Here is a 17197-nt window from a genome sequence, read left to right on the forward strand (position 1 = left end):
TTTACTGCCTTCTGTGGTGCCCAGCACAACAAGGCTTCTCGTGGCCTACAGCAGCCATGATATCTTGAGTTGTTTCTGCCATTAGTCAGGTCTCAGGAGGGGACAGGTTCATGTATATTTCAGCAGAGCACCAGCTGGATCTATTGGACACACAGATAAGAGTCAGATCAGTCACGTGCAGGTAGGAGACATGTGGCTGAGGTGGCTGCATGCTGTGTGTTTGCCCCACTCTGCCACTTTGAAAACAAAATTACTGCCAAAATTGGGCAGAGTGGGAAAAGCCATGTCTTTTTGCAGAGATGTTTGTGCTGCTGCAGTTCTAGGCAGAGGCACGTTGTTGTGCACAGGTGGTAGGGATCTGTAAAACAGCATTTACAATGGAAATGCTGACATCACCTTAATGTGTCATTTCAGGGAAAGAGCACAGATATTTTTTCCTGTGCTTTATGAGGAATGCATTTGCTGTGGAAGTTCTGAATCCCATTAGACTGTGATGTGGACTAATGCCTTTCATTTTATGTGGGGTTAAGTAAGAAGGGCCAAAATTACTGTCTTGTCTAATTTAAAAATGAAATATTAATTTCTATTCTGAGCAGGTAGAGAAAAGATGTGCTTCAGAGACTTGAGGAAACTCTCAATATCCTGTCCTCTGCTCACCCTATAGTAAGTGTGATCTGTGTAAGATGTACATTTTCCACAAAACCTATGCGGAATGGTTATTTTGTTAAATTTCAGATAATGAATTGACAGTTCAACATTTGGGAATTTCATTATGACAAAAGAGAGGAGGAAAGAGAATTCCAAAGGAAAAAGAGGACAGGAGATGCATTTTCTGTGAAGAAATTGCAAGGTGGGAACACAACCCTAGAAATCTGTGACTATATGGTACTTTCCATTCAATATCCGTGGGCAACGAAGTTTACTCTGTAATTTTTTTTCACATTGATCCTAGTCTATTTATCCCCTCTCCTTGCAGTAGGATGGTTAGGAGCTCAAGTGAGGAAAAAGCCATGTCTGCAGAGTGGGAAATGCACTTGCAGATCAATAGAGCATGATGGACTGCTCTATTATAACCTTAAACAACACAGCACTGAAACTTGGTTTCCATAACCACTGCTAAGAGTCAAAAAGCTGTCAGTAAACTTCAGCAGGGACTAGTCAACATCCATAACTATACTGAGCTGCTGCAGTTCCATCGGTGGCATGCTGCCAGTAGCTCCTTTCGGCATGAGGGAGTCAAAGGAACGTTGTATCAAACATGTTTTAAAGTGAATAGCTTCGCTTATTCAAAGGACATGTAACTTTCAAGTTATAATAAAAATTTAATATAGAAATAAATCCCAAACTGATCTGTAAGTTTCCCCAAGGGGAAATGTTTAGTTTTCATTCTCAGATGCAAACTCAAAGAAGGTAGCATGGAAGTTCGTGTAAAAGAAGGCTGAGTGTGTTCAAGTGGTGCAAAGACATTTACCAGAGAAGAGGCATGTCATAAAGACCTTTAATGAATGGCACGTAAAATACGAGACTCTCTGAGTATCTATTTTGTTTTCATCTGGAGTTCTGGCATTGTTTAACAAACTGTTCAACAGCCATTAGTGAAGGAGGGGACCATTTCCACAGAGGCAAGCTAACGGGCAAAAATGTGACAGTAATTTGGAAAAGTGAAGTCGTGGAGTGAGCACCCCTGAGATTCATCTGGGTGATGTTGTGACAGGGATCCCCTGCCTGCCTTCAGTCACCTTCTGGAAAGGCAGGCAGCTTGGTGACAGCCACGAGATCAGCACAGGAGTTTGTTTGGTGTGCTTAAGAGATCAGTAACAGCTTCTCCTAACGTGACTGCGTTGCGAGGTGACAGTGTTTCCCTGGAGACACTGAATCCATACAGCCCCAGCCCGGGCCCTGGCAAGTCACCTCTCCTCAGAGGGTGCTGAACTACCACCCTGTGCAGGGGAAAAGATGGGAAGATAAGCACTGGCTGTGCACCAGTAGCCTTATGCGAGATGCGAGGACTTTATGCAGCAGCAAGCCATGTCGGAAAGGTAGGAGGATGAAAGAAGAGAAGGGAGTGCAGCCATTGCACAGCTGCCTTGACGTGCTTTGACAAGAAAGATAGTGTTACAGGATTGAGTGTCTTTTTTAAAATGTACCAACCTGCGTTGCTGGTGGAGATTGTTGTGCAGTGAGAACAGAAAAAAATGCTTTTTTTTTCTTGGTTCCATTGGATGATTACTGAAAGGCAAAAGGTGTCTCAAGAAAAAGGTGTAATTTATTATAAAAATGTGCAAAAGACACATTGGGATGTGGTGTTTGTATGGCTGCAACTTAGATCCATGATAAGCCGCACGTAATGTTAGTTAATTTGCTAGGTATGTACAATTATGTGGATAAGAACTAATTATGTTAATTGCATCTTTTTAGGGGGCAGTTTTATGGTGTGTAACGCAACATAATTAATGGTACAGTTAGCAGCATTGTAACTGTAACTCACAGGTGTTTGTCACTAAATTATGCTCAAACTGCTTCAAAGTGTTGGATTATGTCTTATAATGCCTATAAAAATAATTGAAGGGCAATAGAGTGTGAAAACACAATGTCCAAGTCCTATAGAATTCTAAATTCAAAGGGTTCTTTTAATAAGCCTTCGCATACAAGCTACACCTGCTACATAGCAGTAAATTGTCTGCATTTTGAACAAGGCACAGCCTGAATTTTGAGTTTCTTGGTTTTAAATGCCTATGCAAACTGTATTTGCCAGTTAACCCTGCAATTCATTTCTGTTGATCAGCTTTGGCACGTGCAATTGACTGAGACAACGTAAATAATGTTTGTATCGTGCAGGCAATGAGATACGTGTCCCAGTGGTTGAGATCCATCACCACCTCTCTGAGTCTCTGTAAAATCAGTGGCTCTCACCCAGATATAAGAATTCTTCACTTTCTGAGGCCTTATCACCCTTTCCTTACTTCCTTTTTCTGAAAGATGATCTTAGAATCCAGCAGATTTCAGTCCATAGCGATTCGTGTTTTTCACTGCCATAGTAGTAGAATGGAAAGGCCTTGGAGCACTTTGCTGTTGCATAGCAATCTGAGCAGACATGTTGCTTGGAACAAGAGCACAACACCTTTCCATCATGTGTCCTCTAGCTGAGCTAGACATCAAACTGTAGCCATCACCAGATGTGTTCCTACTGTGCATGTCTGCAAGAACGACACAGCCCTATTTCTTGTTCTCAAATCTTGCTGACCCAATGTATCAAGAGTGCTGGTGATTTACATGGAAAGTAGTCATTGTTTAGTGGAAAGCTAAGTCTCCTGGGGGCTCCTGAGTCCTTAAAAGTGGTTGGGGGTAACACTATTGGAAACTAGACCAGATCCCAAAGCTACTCCAATTGCCAGTTGCAAGAGTTTCCTCAGCTTACGTCATCCACTGCTCCATATCTCACCCATCCTCATCCATATACTTCTCACCACTGAGCTTTCCAGTTGCTGTTTTCCATGAGGCTACATCGAACATGTGCAGGAGTGCCTAGAATGTTTCTATATCAAGTCTGTATCAAGCTGCCAGTTATAGCAGGAGAAAAGTCTTCTGACCGACAGTCCTTTCTTAAAGACCAAATAACTAGAATAATAAGCAGGAGGGATCATTTTCACTCTGAATATCTTTTGGCAGTGTATCTTCAGAAGTACACAGCTATAACTTGTCAGAGTATTCAGTGGACTTTTAATATATTCTACACTTGAAGTCAACTGCATTAGAAAATTCAAAATTCAGCATTTTGTTGCCTATGAAAAATTTGCTAAGACTTTAGTGGGGCTGAAACAAACCCATTTCACTGACACGACTGGCACTGACATGTTGATATCTGGGACTTTCATTAGTAAAGATTTTTGCCGTTAGTTTTTCGAGTTTAGTTTTTAAGTTTCATCTCCAATCGTCTTTTATGGGATTCTTAAAACATAGCTAAGTGTCTCTGCTTAACAGACATCATTGATGCCTCCCTACAGACCCCAAGAAGAGAGAGGATGGAGGAAGGTTATTGCCATTGAGGGTTTCCATTACTGAAATTAATTCCTCTCTCATAAGAATTTAGATCTATGATTTATGATAACCACCAATTTCTCACTGCAGGCAAAGTGAGAGGAAATGACTCAGCCTGGACAGACATCATGAATCTCATTTTTTTTCCCCTAATGCTTGACATAATCTGGTGCGCTGCTCCCAGAGGTGTCATTGGAGATTCATATCCAGCCAAAGGGCCTCACGATCAAGGCAGAAAATTTTGTTGCTTTCATGCATTGTGTGGTCTGTAGTTGTTTGGAATTGCATCCTGCCTCATTCATTACAATTTCTTTTACATCAATTGTACAGCAAAATGGTCAGGAAAACAAAGAAAGGGAGCAATAAGCAGTGTTGCCCTTGCTCCTTCTGAAAGATCCTCTGACATAATGTTAGGGTATTAAACTCAGTTTTGAGATGAAAAATGCTTCCTTCTGCCACTTGTTCCAATAAAAATCTCACCACCCACCTGATTTGAGAAGTGTTATCTATCACATATTGATTCTGCAAAGTTATGTTTTATTTTCTATCACTGACACAGAATTTGGTGAGTGGGCTTCTGCCAAAATATCAGAATAGAAATCATCCAGCTACAATATGTTCGCCCACATTCCAAGGGACCAGCAATGTGTACTCGTGCCTCGACAGAGGAGGCAGTGAGAGGAATGTTTTGGGAAGTCTTGTGATTCTCAACAGCTACTTGAGTGCATCCTAACTTTTTTTCCCCCAAAAGCTTTGAAGAACAACAGAACTTTTCTTTGAATAGAAAAGTATTTTTCTGTATTTCTCTGATGTGACTTTGCTGAACACACAGGGAAATGAAAGCAGAGCAGATACCAAGGGAAGACTACATATGAGCTCCCCTTCTTTTCTTTTTTGCAAGTTGTAATTCTGTAAATCCTCTTTTCATAGGGTTGCTGTGTGTGAATGCCTGGTGACTTGCAGCAGTGTACTCGTATGAAAATGGCCTATGTGAGGATGATATCTAAAAATGCCCACCTACATAGCTGTTCTTTTCAGAAACGCTGAGCATGCTCTGCTGCTTCTCAGTCCCTTGTGGGTTATCATGGCTGCCCTGGTTGCTTTAAACAAACAACAACAGTGCAGAGAAACCATAAAGCAAGAAGGGAGGAATAATTTCACATGTCAGTACTGTGCTCTGCAGTCAGCGTGCGCTTCCAGGCAAGAGGCAATGTTAGGTTTTGATGATGTTGCAGAAAGGCAAAAGTGTTAGGAGGTCAACGCAGTAAGTAGCTACATGATTATTTTCCAATGAGTCTGTAATGCTAAGTTTTAACCAGCATGCTGTTTAGCCTGTCTTTTACACTCGATATGAAACTGTCATTACCATCCTCACTAGACCATTTTAAAGCTGCGTTTTTATTCTCCGTTTCTGCTCCCGACTGTAATTGTTTTAATGATGCTTTCTGACAGCTGATGCTTTCAGACAAGCTCTCGCTGAGCATGTTCACTAAAAGTCAAATTGTAGTGCTGTAGGCACACACTAAGTTAAAATTATTTTTCTCAAGCATTCCATGGTAAATTTCTAAATTGCAGCTGCCAGTCTGCAAATTATTAAATATCTCTGAAGCGCACTTGCAGAAATTGCACCATTTGGAGTATGTAAAATACACTTTTGGAAGTGTTATTGGGCATAAAATGGCAAAGCCTATACACACACGACCTCAAGATAGACAAAGTTTTGCTCTTCTTTGAACTTTTGACATTCTACTGAAACTTACTTAAAGGATTAAGATAAGCATGCAGCAGAGGAGTCATCTTGTCCTACAATCCAGATCCACAAACACAGGGCTATGCAGGAGAAAATGGGACGTATTGTGATCTTAAAGGTTAGTGTTTTCCAACAAACTGCTGCTTTTATGTAACTAAATGGTATTTGTGGGAGAGGTTCCCTCTAGGTACCAGAGGGAAGTGCTGTACCTATGGTTTGACCAGAGTCACCAGGCTGTCATCTGGTGCCACATCCTGCCCCTCACTGCTCTGTGCCTTCTATTATTGTCAAATAGTTTGCATTTGTCTGAACAGAACCTGTTACTGGTTTAACATCTCCTCTACAGTTCTTCAGGTCTGACTACGAGCAATCAAAAGTTCTGTACATCCTATTCAAGCTGCTGCTCCGTTCTCAGTGACGTACACACTGTTTCACCAATTTTATCACCAAGCAGAGGATTCATCAGGCAGAGCTGTGACTCAGGGCTATCTTCACCAGTAAGTGTTTGCCTTATCAGTCTGACTGCAAGACTACAGATGAGAGACACTGACAGAGTAACTAAGACTGAAATCTCTTCTTCACCTTTGAACCTGTTGTGTTTTGCTCCCCTTATCTCCCAAAGCTGGATCAAGTCACAAGACTATATGCTATGATGTCAGCATTGTCAGGGACTTGACTCAATGGCCCAGGAGGCATTTGAGAACTGTGCATGGAACTGGGTGCAATGGACATGTATGTGATAAGTCTTAAGGAGGCTGTATGCATTTGCTATAAAATGTCACAGCCAGTACTGCTCTGAAAGGTAGCAGATATTCTGTGTGCAGTATTTGAGGCAGTGCATACAAGTAATTGTGACTCCAGAAAAGGCAGTGGTAAACTGCACCTAAAATGTGAATCCTCACAGCACTACCAGCTGCTGGATGTGTGTGTAGCTCAGCTGTAATGGGATGGAAAATGCCCTGAAAAGTTTTAGTGGAAAGGCAAAATGGGCAGAAACCTCATGTTCTCTAACGCTGCAGCAGGTTTTCCGTGTTTAGATTGAATGCATCATTTGCCTTCAAGATATTTTGTATGTGAGATGGTCTATAAATATGATTTCACACTTACACATGCAGAAATTCATGCCATTGTATCCTCTCTACCGTGTGTCCTTTTGCTGTTAACCAGATGGTTTTAAGGCAGAAGACAGTGAAACCATGTATGAATGTTTTTGCTTCTGCAGTAAGGCCAGAAATATAAGACAGTACAGTGCCAAGAACTGGAAAACATTACTGATTCTTTTACTTCTTTGTTTTGCCTTTTTTAAGCTTCCTTCTGATCCCTTCAAGTACCTCAGCTGGCATGACATAGAAGAACATGATGTTCAAGGAAATCAGCTTCATTGTCCCCGTGTGAGAGAAGGTAAAGAGCAAAAAAGACACGCATGGGTTGAAGCCTCATCTCTATTCTATTGGTGTGCCGTTAAATGTTAGAGATGATAAAGTGGGGTTTACCACTCTTTTGAAAAGAGGCAGGATCTCAGCCCATGTTGTACATCTTCGCTGTTTTTAATTGCTGGGAAAATAACCTTTGTATCTTTGAAAACAGGAAAGAGAAGTCAAAACTCTTAATTTAAAATTTTTCAGCATTAAAGTGTTCATTTTTACCTCTCATAAAATCTCATTAACATAATGATACCGTTCTGAACACTAAAAGCATATGCCAGGCAAGAAACCAGGAGTGAAATCCAGTCCTGCAAACAGTGGCATACCTTTTATTCTAAGGTTGAATTGGCCCAATTACAATCTGAAGGTGTAATCAAACACGAGGAACGAAAGGTGAATTTTAAAACCCAGTGTTTATATGTTCAGGGCTGAACAATGGGAAAACATTCCACACAGCCCTTTAGTTGGAGTTTTAAAGGTATGCATAAGCTATAAGCATTTTGATAGACCCACTGACTTTTTGCCTTCAGTAACACAAATAAGTTTTCGATAAGGTTATAAAGCCTATTTGTAGATGTTGTCAATGACTGGCAAGCTGGAAACATAATTCTTTCTCAGTACAATTAAAGTTCAAGTGCAGCTCTCTTATGTAATCTCGCTTGAAACATGCAAACAAATACATAGAGTGTTTAGAACTCAGATGCCTGTCCTGTGCACAACCATTTAGAAAAAGCTTTTATTCTGAGCTCCAGAACAAATGTCAGTTATTAACCACATGCTGGATCATCACGACCTTACATTGCTTGCTGAGTAATGGGCCCAGAAATGGCAGAACAACTTCACATTCATTTACTTCATGGAAGCCTGGAAACCTATGCACCTATAACACTAGATATATTTCTACGTTTCAGGTATAATTCCCAGGCATGTAAGTGATCTTTTAGCAAGGAATTAAATGCTGGTTCCATATCAAACCTACTGCTGTAAATCTTTTCTTTCTGAGCAGGGCCTTGTGAAGAAGAGCTATTTTTCAGAGGAGAAGAACATACCTTGAAAAAAAGAAAACAAGTAACTGACACAGAGAAGTGGCAAAAGAAACTGCAAGAGAACTGGGAAAACTGTGCTGTAAAACTTTCTCATTAATTCTTTGCACTATGGTAGTAAATAAGCCAAAGTAGTGAAGCACTCCTTGCAGTTAGTCAATTTAAAGCTCAGGTTGGCACTACAACACTTTAAACCAGAATGTTTTCACGAAATGGAATAAACACTGGAGAACATTGTAGTTTGGATTTTTGAACCAACTCTGCTCTGGTGATAAAGCTCTGTGCTCAGGCATTTAACAGCTAGTTAAATCCTTTGCCAAAAAATTGATGAGTGAACTGCTAAAGAATGAAGTGGTTCCATTTCAGCTCATCCTCTCTATCCTCACACCAGTCTGAGCAGTTATTCTGTCTGGAGGTACTGCATTATTGCTGGCTCTCGTCAGCAATAAGTTATAGCCTCTCTGAGTTCAAGGAAGAAGTCATGTAGAAACTTACTTACTTTACACAGTGTTCTGGTTCTCACCTCCCTGTGCACAAACACATGATGGAGAATACCAGTGTTTGGCTGATGCAGAGCATTGTTTTCCAGATAAGATTATATATTGAATGTATAAGCTGTGATCACATAGCTGTGCACGCACACATCCCCAGTCGCAGAGAAAAGAGGCACCTGAAAGAAAGATTCACATGACTGAGGGGGAGGGGAGGGGAAGGTTCAGGCATAAAATACTATGTGGGAGAAAACAGAAAAATAACAAGATAAAAAAGTGAAAGATTATAGAAAAGACTGTTGGAGAGTGGGTGGAGGGAGTGGACCAGTGGAGAACATGACTATAGAGAGAGATGGAGGCTGCTATCTGATTGGCAAAGCTCCAGCCTTTTCCACTGTACCGCTTCAGGTGACTCTAACTTTCATAACATTATGCAGTGCAGTGCTGTGACTCAAAAGGAAATTTGGCACCGCCGTTTGTTTTTAATTGGTGGAAGAGCAGCATGATAAAATAGATTGACCTTTTAAGGATTTCTGACATTCAAAAGATTTAATAAAGCTACTAAAATGCAGAGAAAAAGTAAGTCTTTTCTATTTTTTTCCCTCGCCAGGAGCTGAACCTCTCATTTCAGGACCTGGGTGATGTTTACCAGGTGGAAAACTCCAGAAGGATTCTCCAAAGATTGATACGGGTTGAAAAACTTTGGTTGGTGGACAATTCTTTGACAGACCTAAGTGCCATACGGTTGCCAAGGTAGGCAAGATGTCCTGCTTGTCTTTTTTTGTATTATAGATATCAGAACTGTTATTTACTTAAGTAATGTCTGGAGCAAACCCTTGAAAACTGATTAAATATGATATTTGGGGGATTATTATATGGGGTATGTATATATATATACATATATATAAATATAAAACATCACTGTATTTCTGCTCTGAATTCACATTATGCTGAAATTGAAGATACTCAGTAAAAGGTGATGTCTGCTTTATTTCTGGTGGATAATGAATTCACGAGTCTTATAAGTTCAGTGATATTTTTGCTAAAAGAGATCTTGTTAAACAGTGAAGATATGGTGAGAGGCCAGGTGTTAAGATTGCAACTATTTTACTATGCATCCATTGCTATTTTGATGTCCTGTGCCTAAGAATACTGAAAGTTATAATACAGAGAACAGGAATAATGATGTACCTTTTATAAAATATAATGAAAGCTGAAAGTGTAAAGTATGGGGATCTGATCTTGCAGTCCTTGCTTAGCAAAAATAACACAAGTATAAAACAAGTGTGAGAGCAGGTCCTTCAGAATAAAATTCTTATGCCCTTTATTGAAAACTCTAAGATGCCATGACCTCAGGTAGATGAAGAACCATCCCTGTGTTGACTTACAGGTATGTACTGTTATAGATGTGATCAGTGATGTCATATGCTTTGTACTTTACAGATGCAGAGAGCTAAATGTCAATAAAAACTACTTTACATCCTTCAGACAGCTGCCAAAGTTACCTCAGATTCAGCACCTGTCACTGGCTGAAAATAACATTATGACACTGAGTGGAATATCAGACTTGAGACATACTCCGCTTGAATCCCTTGTACTCAAGAGGAATCCCTGTGAGTTTCAAGAAAGCTACAGGCAACAGTAAGTCTTACCAGCTCATGCACACTTGGACATTCACACCCTTGTTTTATTCTTCCCAGCTGATTTTGACTCCAAAACCCTGTTGCTAAGAAGAAAAAATTACACTTAGGTCAGAAAGGGTAATGAAGTGCATTTCTTACGAACTCCAGTGATATGCAGAGTTGGCATATCTTCCAACTACAATCGTTGAATCTAGTCAGCCATCTACAACTGACATGGATGATATTTTTGAGATAAACATGTAAACATGTTCTTTAGAAGTCCTTTCTTCCTAGGAAGGTAAAAAAAAAAAAGTAGGAACATCTTTGATGGAAGCTTTTCTGAATTTCCAGTAGGCTTTATATTTCAGTCTTGTAGACTTTCCTTTACTAATGTGATGGTAATGCTTGTGCTTTTAAGCATAGATAGGCAGATATCAAAGTGCCAGTTAAAAGTTACATTTAAAATAATGAATTTCACATTTTATTTACATATAAAAGATCCAGAGGAAGAAACACTGAAGAGCACTTTTTAACAATTACTATTTCCATGCCCCCAGTCCTACCAGCGTTTAAGTCAATTACACGTACATAATTCTGGCACTGCTTTCACTGGCAGTGTTGGAGAACAGAGAGAATCATTTTCAAGCACTGATAAAGCCCTGACACATGTATTGAGAATGAGAGAATGAGCCCTGAAATCCATGCTCACCTCAGAAGCTACAGAGCAAATGGCACAGCATGTGGGTTAAGGCCCTGTGTAATAATGCTTTCAGGAAGCATTTCAGACATGATTCTTCTTCTAAGGAAAAAATGGAGTGGTCTTAATGACCAAGATCAGCAATACTGATACGCTGCTTGAAAGGAACGGTATAACAGGAGGTGCAACCATTTATTTCTCTTTGGCACCATGCCCACAGAAGTGCAGAAATCTTTGCAGAGAGCCCAGTTTCTCTATCGCAGGAGGATGAAAGTTGAGCTGTGCATCTTGCAGTGTGAATCCTTGATTTTCAGCAGTCCAGGAATTTCAGTGTAGGCCAGCACCGCACCGTGTGCTCTCTTTTACAATTAGACAGCTGGTTTGGTTCTACTCCCTTCAAATTGTAGATTCCCGGGGTGCTTTCCAGAGTTTGATAATACAAAAATTGGACAGCAGAATGAAAACTGAAATTTATAAATTAGTTCTTTACCAAATAAATTCAGCAACAAATGCCAAATCAAGGTTTCCATCAACGCAATCATATCTGAATTTCACTGAATCCGCTGATTGTTTTTCATCAGAGCCTACTTCATTTGCAAGACCTCAAAGAATATTTGTCTCAATTTCTATTATTCTTTCATTTCCTTTTCAGTGTATTCTCCAGTTTGCCAAATCTGAAGGTACTGGATGGTGTCCCAAAACTGCCAGAGGACTATTCACTCCCAGATACCAGTTTTTTCCCCAGAATGTGCACTGTACTCTAGCACTGTATTTGTGTGGGATCACAGCTGTGCTAGAATCACCTTACTTAAAAGAATCAGTAAATTCTGTACATGAAAACTACTCTTTTTTGGGGCATTGAATCAGAAATACTACTTTTTTGAGCGTGTTCTTGATACCACAGTCATCAAGTGAGTATTGATAACTGGATTATAAATAAGACATGATATGTATGCTGAATGTCATGGGTTTCACATATTTAAAATATTGGCTGACTTTCTCGTCTAGGAACTCTGTGTAAAAGATAACCCACAATTATTGACTTGCATTGCATTCACCAAACACATGTCCAACTCTGGACCACGTGTCCTTTCTGGGAAGTGATGCAGGGATCAATGTCCAGGTTGCTAAGGGAAAAAACTGAACAGAAGAACCACTGACAAAGTAGAGCACAAAAGAGGAAAGAAGTCTGTCAGCTGATAGCTGATGTTGTGTAGGAATGTCTTACCGTTTACTAAAGGTTCCTCTACCCAAAGCTACAATGAGGAAAAAGAGCTGTAGGAGCACAAAAGGGATTTGTCATGGCTCCCTGGGGTATCTGAATGCAATTATCTGTGAGAGGTGCCTGTCCTTGTCTTTGATTCATTTCCTGCTCAATTTTAGCTCTTCTTCCAGGCAGCTCATGCTGGTGCACAAATAGCTATGTCCTTAATGGCTCAGGAAGAGAATGACAGAGTCCTAGAAAATAAAGACAATTAACAGAATTGCCTAATTCCAGAGACAGTCGATAAATTCTCTGCTGTGTATTGGCTGCAAGCACGGTTTGGTTCAATTAACAGAGCGAGGAATAACGAGCGCCCAGCCTTGCATGTTCTGAGTGCACAGAAAGGCTGCAGCTCAGTCTGTGTTGGATCAGGGCAAGAGGAACAGCCTGGGAAAGTACAGCTCTCCTGCAGCTGAGCGATCCAACCAGTCCATCCCAGCAATGCACGACCTAAGATCACACGATTCTGCTTGTGTAATAGTGTCTAGCTCAATGTATGTCCTAATGCTGTGCAAGAAAAAAGGCTGTGGGCTGCTGCAGAGAGGTGTCATGATGAGGGATCACCTTGATACAGTTCAACAAGCTTTCACAGATCCAGAGAAGAGGCACGGTTTCCACAGAAACAAGAAGGCATCCAGGGCTCTGAGACAGGCAAAGTAAAGCTGTGTGTGCTGTGCAAATGGGGCCAGAAGAGTGTCTTTCCCACAGAGAGGTAAAGAGCAGAGAAGTCGAAAACTCTGAGGAGTTAGGCTGGTATGCTGTCTAGAGTCTAGAGATTAACCCGAAAATAGGATAATACAGCGATCAACATAAAACCCAACTGCTGTATTTGGAAAGTGTGAAAACAGGACCTTCTCAGCTGAGGATGGATGTGAGAAAGCACCACCTCTGAAGGAGGGTAGGCCTGGGGGCCGCCGCTCACACCTTACACCTGTAATCAGGAATGGGTTGGTTGTCTCCATTGAACTCCCTCAGATCTTTGCTCTCGTGACCTGAGCCCTGGGTCGGTCACAGGCGGAGGAACAGACACTGATCTGTGATTTCCCGGTGGAGAGATGGTTCCTCCCTTGTCATTTTTCCTGTCATTATTTGAGTTGTTTGGGCTTTGCAGTCCCTGAGGATCACAAGATGATATCCCGGCAGTCCTGCTGATCTTATTTAAAGCGCATCCAGGAACAAGAAAGCACTGGTAATGTTTGAGTCACTTTGCTGCAATGAGATTTAAATGAGATGTTCACTATCAGCCATATCACATGGGAAACTGGGGAGAAAGAGCAATTGCATTCCAGCTGTTTGGCTGGACAAAAGCCACGAGGCAGAGGAAGCACGCTGGATGCATTTCAACATCTCCAGTCAACTAGAAACCCCAGCAGCGAGAACCTTTTGAAACTGGCCAAACCATGGATAAGTTAATACATATTTTAGGCTCTAAATTAGATTATTACTGTCTAGCTTTCTTTTTCTGCCAAACTTACATTCAGCTCAGCTTTGACATTCCTTAAGGGGAAGTTCTAAGCCTGCCCCATATCGGTGTCCCAGGCTCAGCACCGCTGAGGATGGATTGCATGCCATGGTCAACACTTGGCTTGGAAGGATTTGCTGCATCTGCTATGAGGAGAGGAGATTGTTTTGTTATTCTCTTATCTCAAAAGATGGGCTTTTGGCTTAGAACATGTAGGAATCATGAGAAATACCTGACCAAACCCAAAAGGAGATGGGCCAGCAGCAAATTGGGTTCTCCTCCCTTGTTCTCCACAGTTATGTTATGGACTGGTCTAATCTAAACCTAACCTATGATTCTGAGAAAACCTGGCAGTAATGGGACAAAAGTAGAGCTCTTATTTCGCTTGAGCTTTTCAGATCTCATTTACTGCGATTACACTCTGAAATCTAGAATAATAGCTACCACTTTGGAGCCAGCTGTAATCTGCTATTTCTGATTATCCCCAAAGCTTCAAACCTGACTTTTCATGAAAAGTTAGCAGTTTTTCCAAAATTTTGCCTAACATTTAGCAGAAATGCTTCCTGTGACTTCAGAGCTGCAGGAGTGCAGCTTTACTTGGTGTGGAAGGAGGGAAGGGGAGAGGGAAGTGCTTACACACCAGTGAGCAGGTTACCAGAAGGGGCATGGTGAGGCTGCTCATTTCTGGGAAGAAGAACACCCCCCCATTTCCCTCGAGCACCTCTTTCTGAAGATCAGTCTATGTTCATTTGTGTCACCATTTCCTTCCTGATGGATTAAAATCAAATGCCTTCTCCTCTGTGTGATGCAGTTTTCCATCACTGCCATTTAAATTTTGCTCCTCGGTAAAGAACCTTTATCATTTTCGATGGTTTCCTGGCTATATCAGCATTCCAACTAAAAATGAATTTAGTGAATATACAGACTGATGTTTTAATCTATCTGGATACATGCATGAGACACACAGAGGCACATCGGCAGGAAGCATGGGTGGAAAAAAAAGCTATTAAGATGTCTCTGAGCATTCATTTTTCATTTCTAATCTATCATCCAAGATACATTTGCTTTGGAATGGCCAGATATCTTGTTGCATTATGTGACTGGACGCGCTGAAGATAAGGAAAGAAAGCCATTGACAACATATGCTTTGGATAAAAGCAGTCATAAAAGCAAATGTAACAAGCATACCAGGGACAAGTCAAGCATGGATAGTAACAAATTGAGAATAACCAGAAATTTCATGAATAGTCAAACTACAGGAAACTGTGCAGTCAGCCCTGGGGAGTGAAATCCAACCCCCCTTTTTTTTTTCCCCCCCTCCAGAGATCATTTTGCTTTTATTACGTGTTAACATGTTTCTCACTTCTACTCTATGTGCAGTCTGTTTCATTTGTGATGCATTACTACACTTACTCTTCTCAACCTGAGCTCTGAGCCAGTTCAAGGATGTTTCTGTTGAGATGAACTGACGATGAAGTCAGACATTCCTCTGATGCAACTTTAATTTTCTGTACTAAATGTACAAAGCTCCATCTTTCTGAACACAAGGGAAGCCAAACAAGACTGCATCTGCCCTGGGGGCTCCGAGCCCTTTTTCACCCCATACTCAGCTCTCAGCGTTACACATCTTTGAGCTTCATTCCCTGGGGACTTATCCTTCATCTTTCTCCGCGTTAGCTCAGTGTGGCAGCAAAAACCTTCATCATGTTGGTCTGATGCTTCCCTTGAGCATGATACAGCAGCCCAGGATGCCTTTGGTTGCTCAGGATGCTGTGAGCTTTTTGTTACATCTCAACTCCAGCTGTTTGCCTCCTCCACCATATCCCCAGTTCCACCTTCAGCTACACCGCTGTGCTTGGTGTGTTTGGTACAGTGAAGACAAAGCAAGAGTGTCGGTGGAGCAAGAAGTTCTGTAGATTTAAATGCATCAGTAGAAGAATTGGAATAAAACAGGCCTCCATCCTGTGTGAGCTGTCCCTCATTAATCTTTCAGAGCTTTTGGTGAGTTTTTTGTGGCTGATTCAGGGCACAAGAGTATTAAAGAGTGAGTGCAATCTGGAGGACATGTAACATCAACAGTATCTAAAGGCAGGTTAAGGAGCTCAGACCTGCTGCACTTTACTCTGTTTAACGTTTTACTATTGATTCTAACTTGAAGTATTGGCATTCTGTTTCCTCTTCTGGTTTGGTTTAGTTTTTTTTTAGTGTCTTAGTTTAAACATGACAACAAATACAACTCCAAAAGCACAGCTTAAGTTCAGAAAGTGTAGATCTGTGCCTGTAGAGAAATTGGAATATAACATCAATTTAACTAGAGAGAGAAGCAGTCAAAGGGGTTGTCATGCCCTGTATGGTACAGAAGTGTTCTAAGTAGCTGAGTGCCTAATTATTATGATGGTGATGGGTTGATGGTTGGAATTAATGATCTTAGACATCTTTTCCAACCTCCACGATTCTGTGATTGTATTTGTCAGCTTGAACGTGCTGGACTAAATCTGAGACAAATTTCTCTCCTGATACAGTCCTATTTATTGTAGTTGGATGTGTTTATCACACAGATGTCTGCCTATTATTGAAAAGGCCACAGCTGAGCCTACCCTAAACCTGCCTTTCAATTCTAGGTCGTCTTCACATTCTTATTGAAGGGTAATGTTTGAGTGCTGGAGGGGTTCAGGTGCTGGCTGCAGGATAATTTCAGCACAGCCTAGGTGAGCTTATCAGGACCAACCTGCCCAAGTCCATACCCAGGAGGTGGGCAAAGGCTGGATATGTACTGAAGAGGTGTTTCTGCTCCACAGTGTAATGCTTTGGCAGCCCAGAAGATGTACTGCAGTGTCTTCTTTGTGATGGTGATGCAGTGCCCAGTTATCTTCTCACCTGCGACCTCAGAAGTACCTGAAAAGGTAATGTCTTCTGTTGTATTAACAGTGGGAAAAGTTTAGATGAGTAACTAAAGCCTCAGATATCCCAAATACCTACAGTCACAACAAAATATAATGTGACACAGTAAGTGTGTGTGTATTTAATTAACATCAAGCAGCTTAGAAGTATGTGCAGCTGGAAAGGGCAGCTATAATGCAAGAACAGGATCAAGGCCTTAGGAACTTGGGGTGGACTGGTTAGTAAATACATGGAAATGGTTATTTCTGAAAGAAAAAAATGGTATTTTTGTAGCTAACTGCAGGGGAAGGTATGATGTGACCATATTAGGAGAAAAAAATATCTGAGTTTCTGCTTCTAACGCAGAGCAGATAAAGGGTTATGATGTGAATGGACGGTAGGGAAGGAGATTGCAGGGGTTGTGTGCTTTGTGTAAGTGCTTGCTTATGGAGCTCCCTGTGCTCTGCTCTCCCAGACTCGTTGTCCTTGCTGAAGTTCCTCCTGATGGTCTGAGGACAACTGCCAG

At 41.2% G+C, this 17197-nt stretch overlaps 1 protein-coding gene across 3 annotated transcripts; it reads left to right on the forward strand.

Moving 5' to 3' along the window:
* The first annotated feature begins 1906 nt into the window (after positions 1–1906).
* LOC125697658 (uncharacterized) lies at positions 1907–16454 on the forward strand. 3 transcript variants are annotated; one of them, XR_007378900.1, is made up of 8 exons: positions 5130–5302; positions 6135–6285; positions 7096–7189; positions 8219–8337; positions 9357–9499; positions 10190–10387; positions 11718–11976; positions 16413–16454. XR_007378900.1 is itself a non-coding variant. In XM_048955147.1 (7 exons), the coding sequence occupies exons 1-7, from the start codon at positions 2014–2016 to the stop codon at positions 11827–11829; spliced, it is 843 nt and encodes a 280-aa protein (XP_048811104.1). In that variant the 5' UTR covers positions 1907–2013; the 3' UTR covers positions 11830–12198. The 3 variants fall into 3 exon arrangements, 2 of the variants coding, with proteins under 2 accessions (XP_048811104.1, XP_048811103.1); XM_048955147.1 differs by lacking the exons at positions 5130–5302; positions 16413–16454 and adding an exon at positions 1907–2039 and having other exon boundaries at positions 11718–12198; XM_048955146.1 differs by lacking the exon at positions 16413–16454 and having other exon boundaries at positions 11718–12198.
* The last annotated feature ends 743 nt before the right edge of the window (positions 16455–17197 follow it).

Source organism: Lagopus muta, chromosome 9, assembly GCF_023343835.1.
Source record: "Lagopus muta isolate bLagMut1 chromosome 9, bLagMut1 primary, whole genome shotgun sequence".
Lineage (NCBI taxonomy): Eukaryota > Metazoa > Chordata > Aves > Galliformes > Phasianidae > Lagopus > Lagopus muta.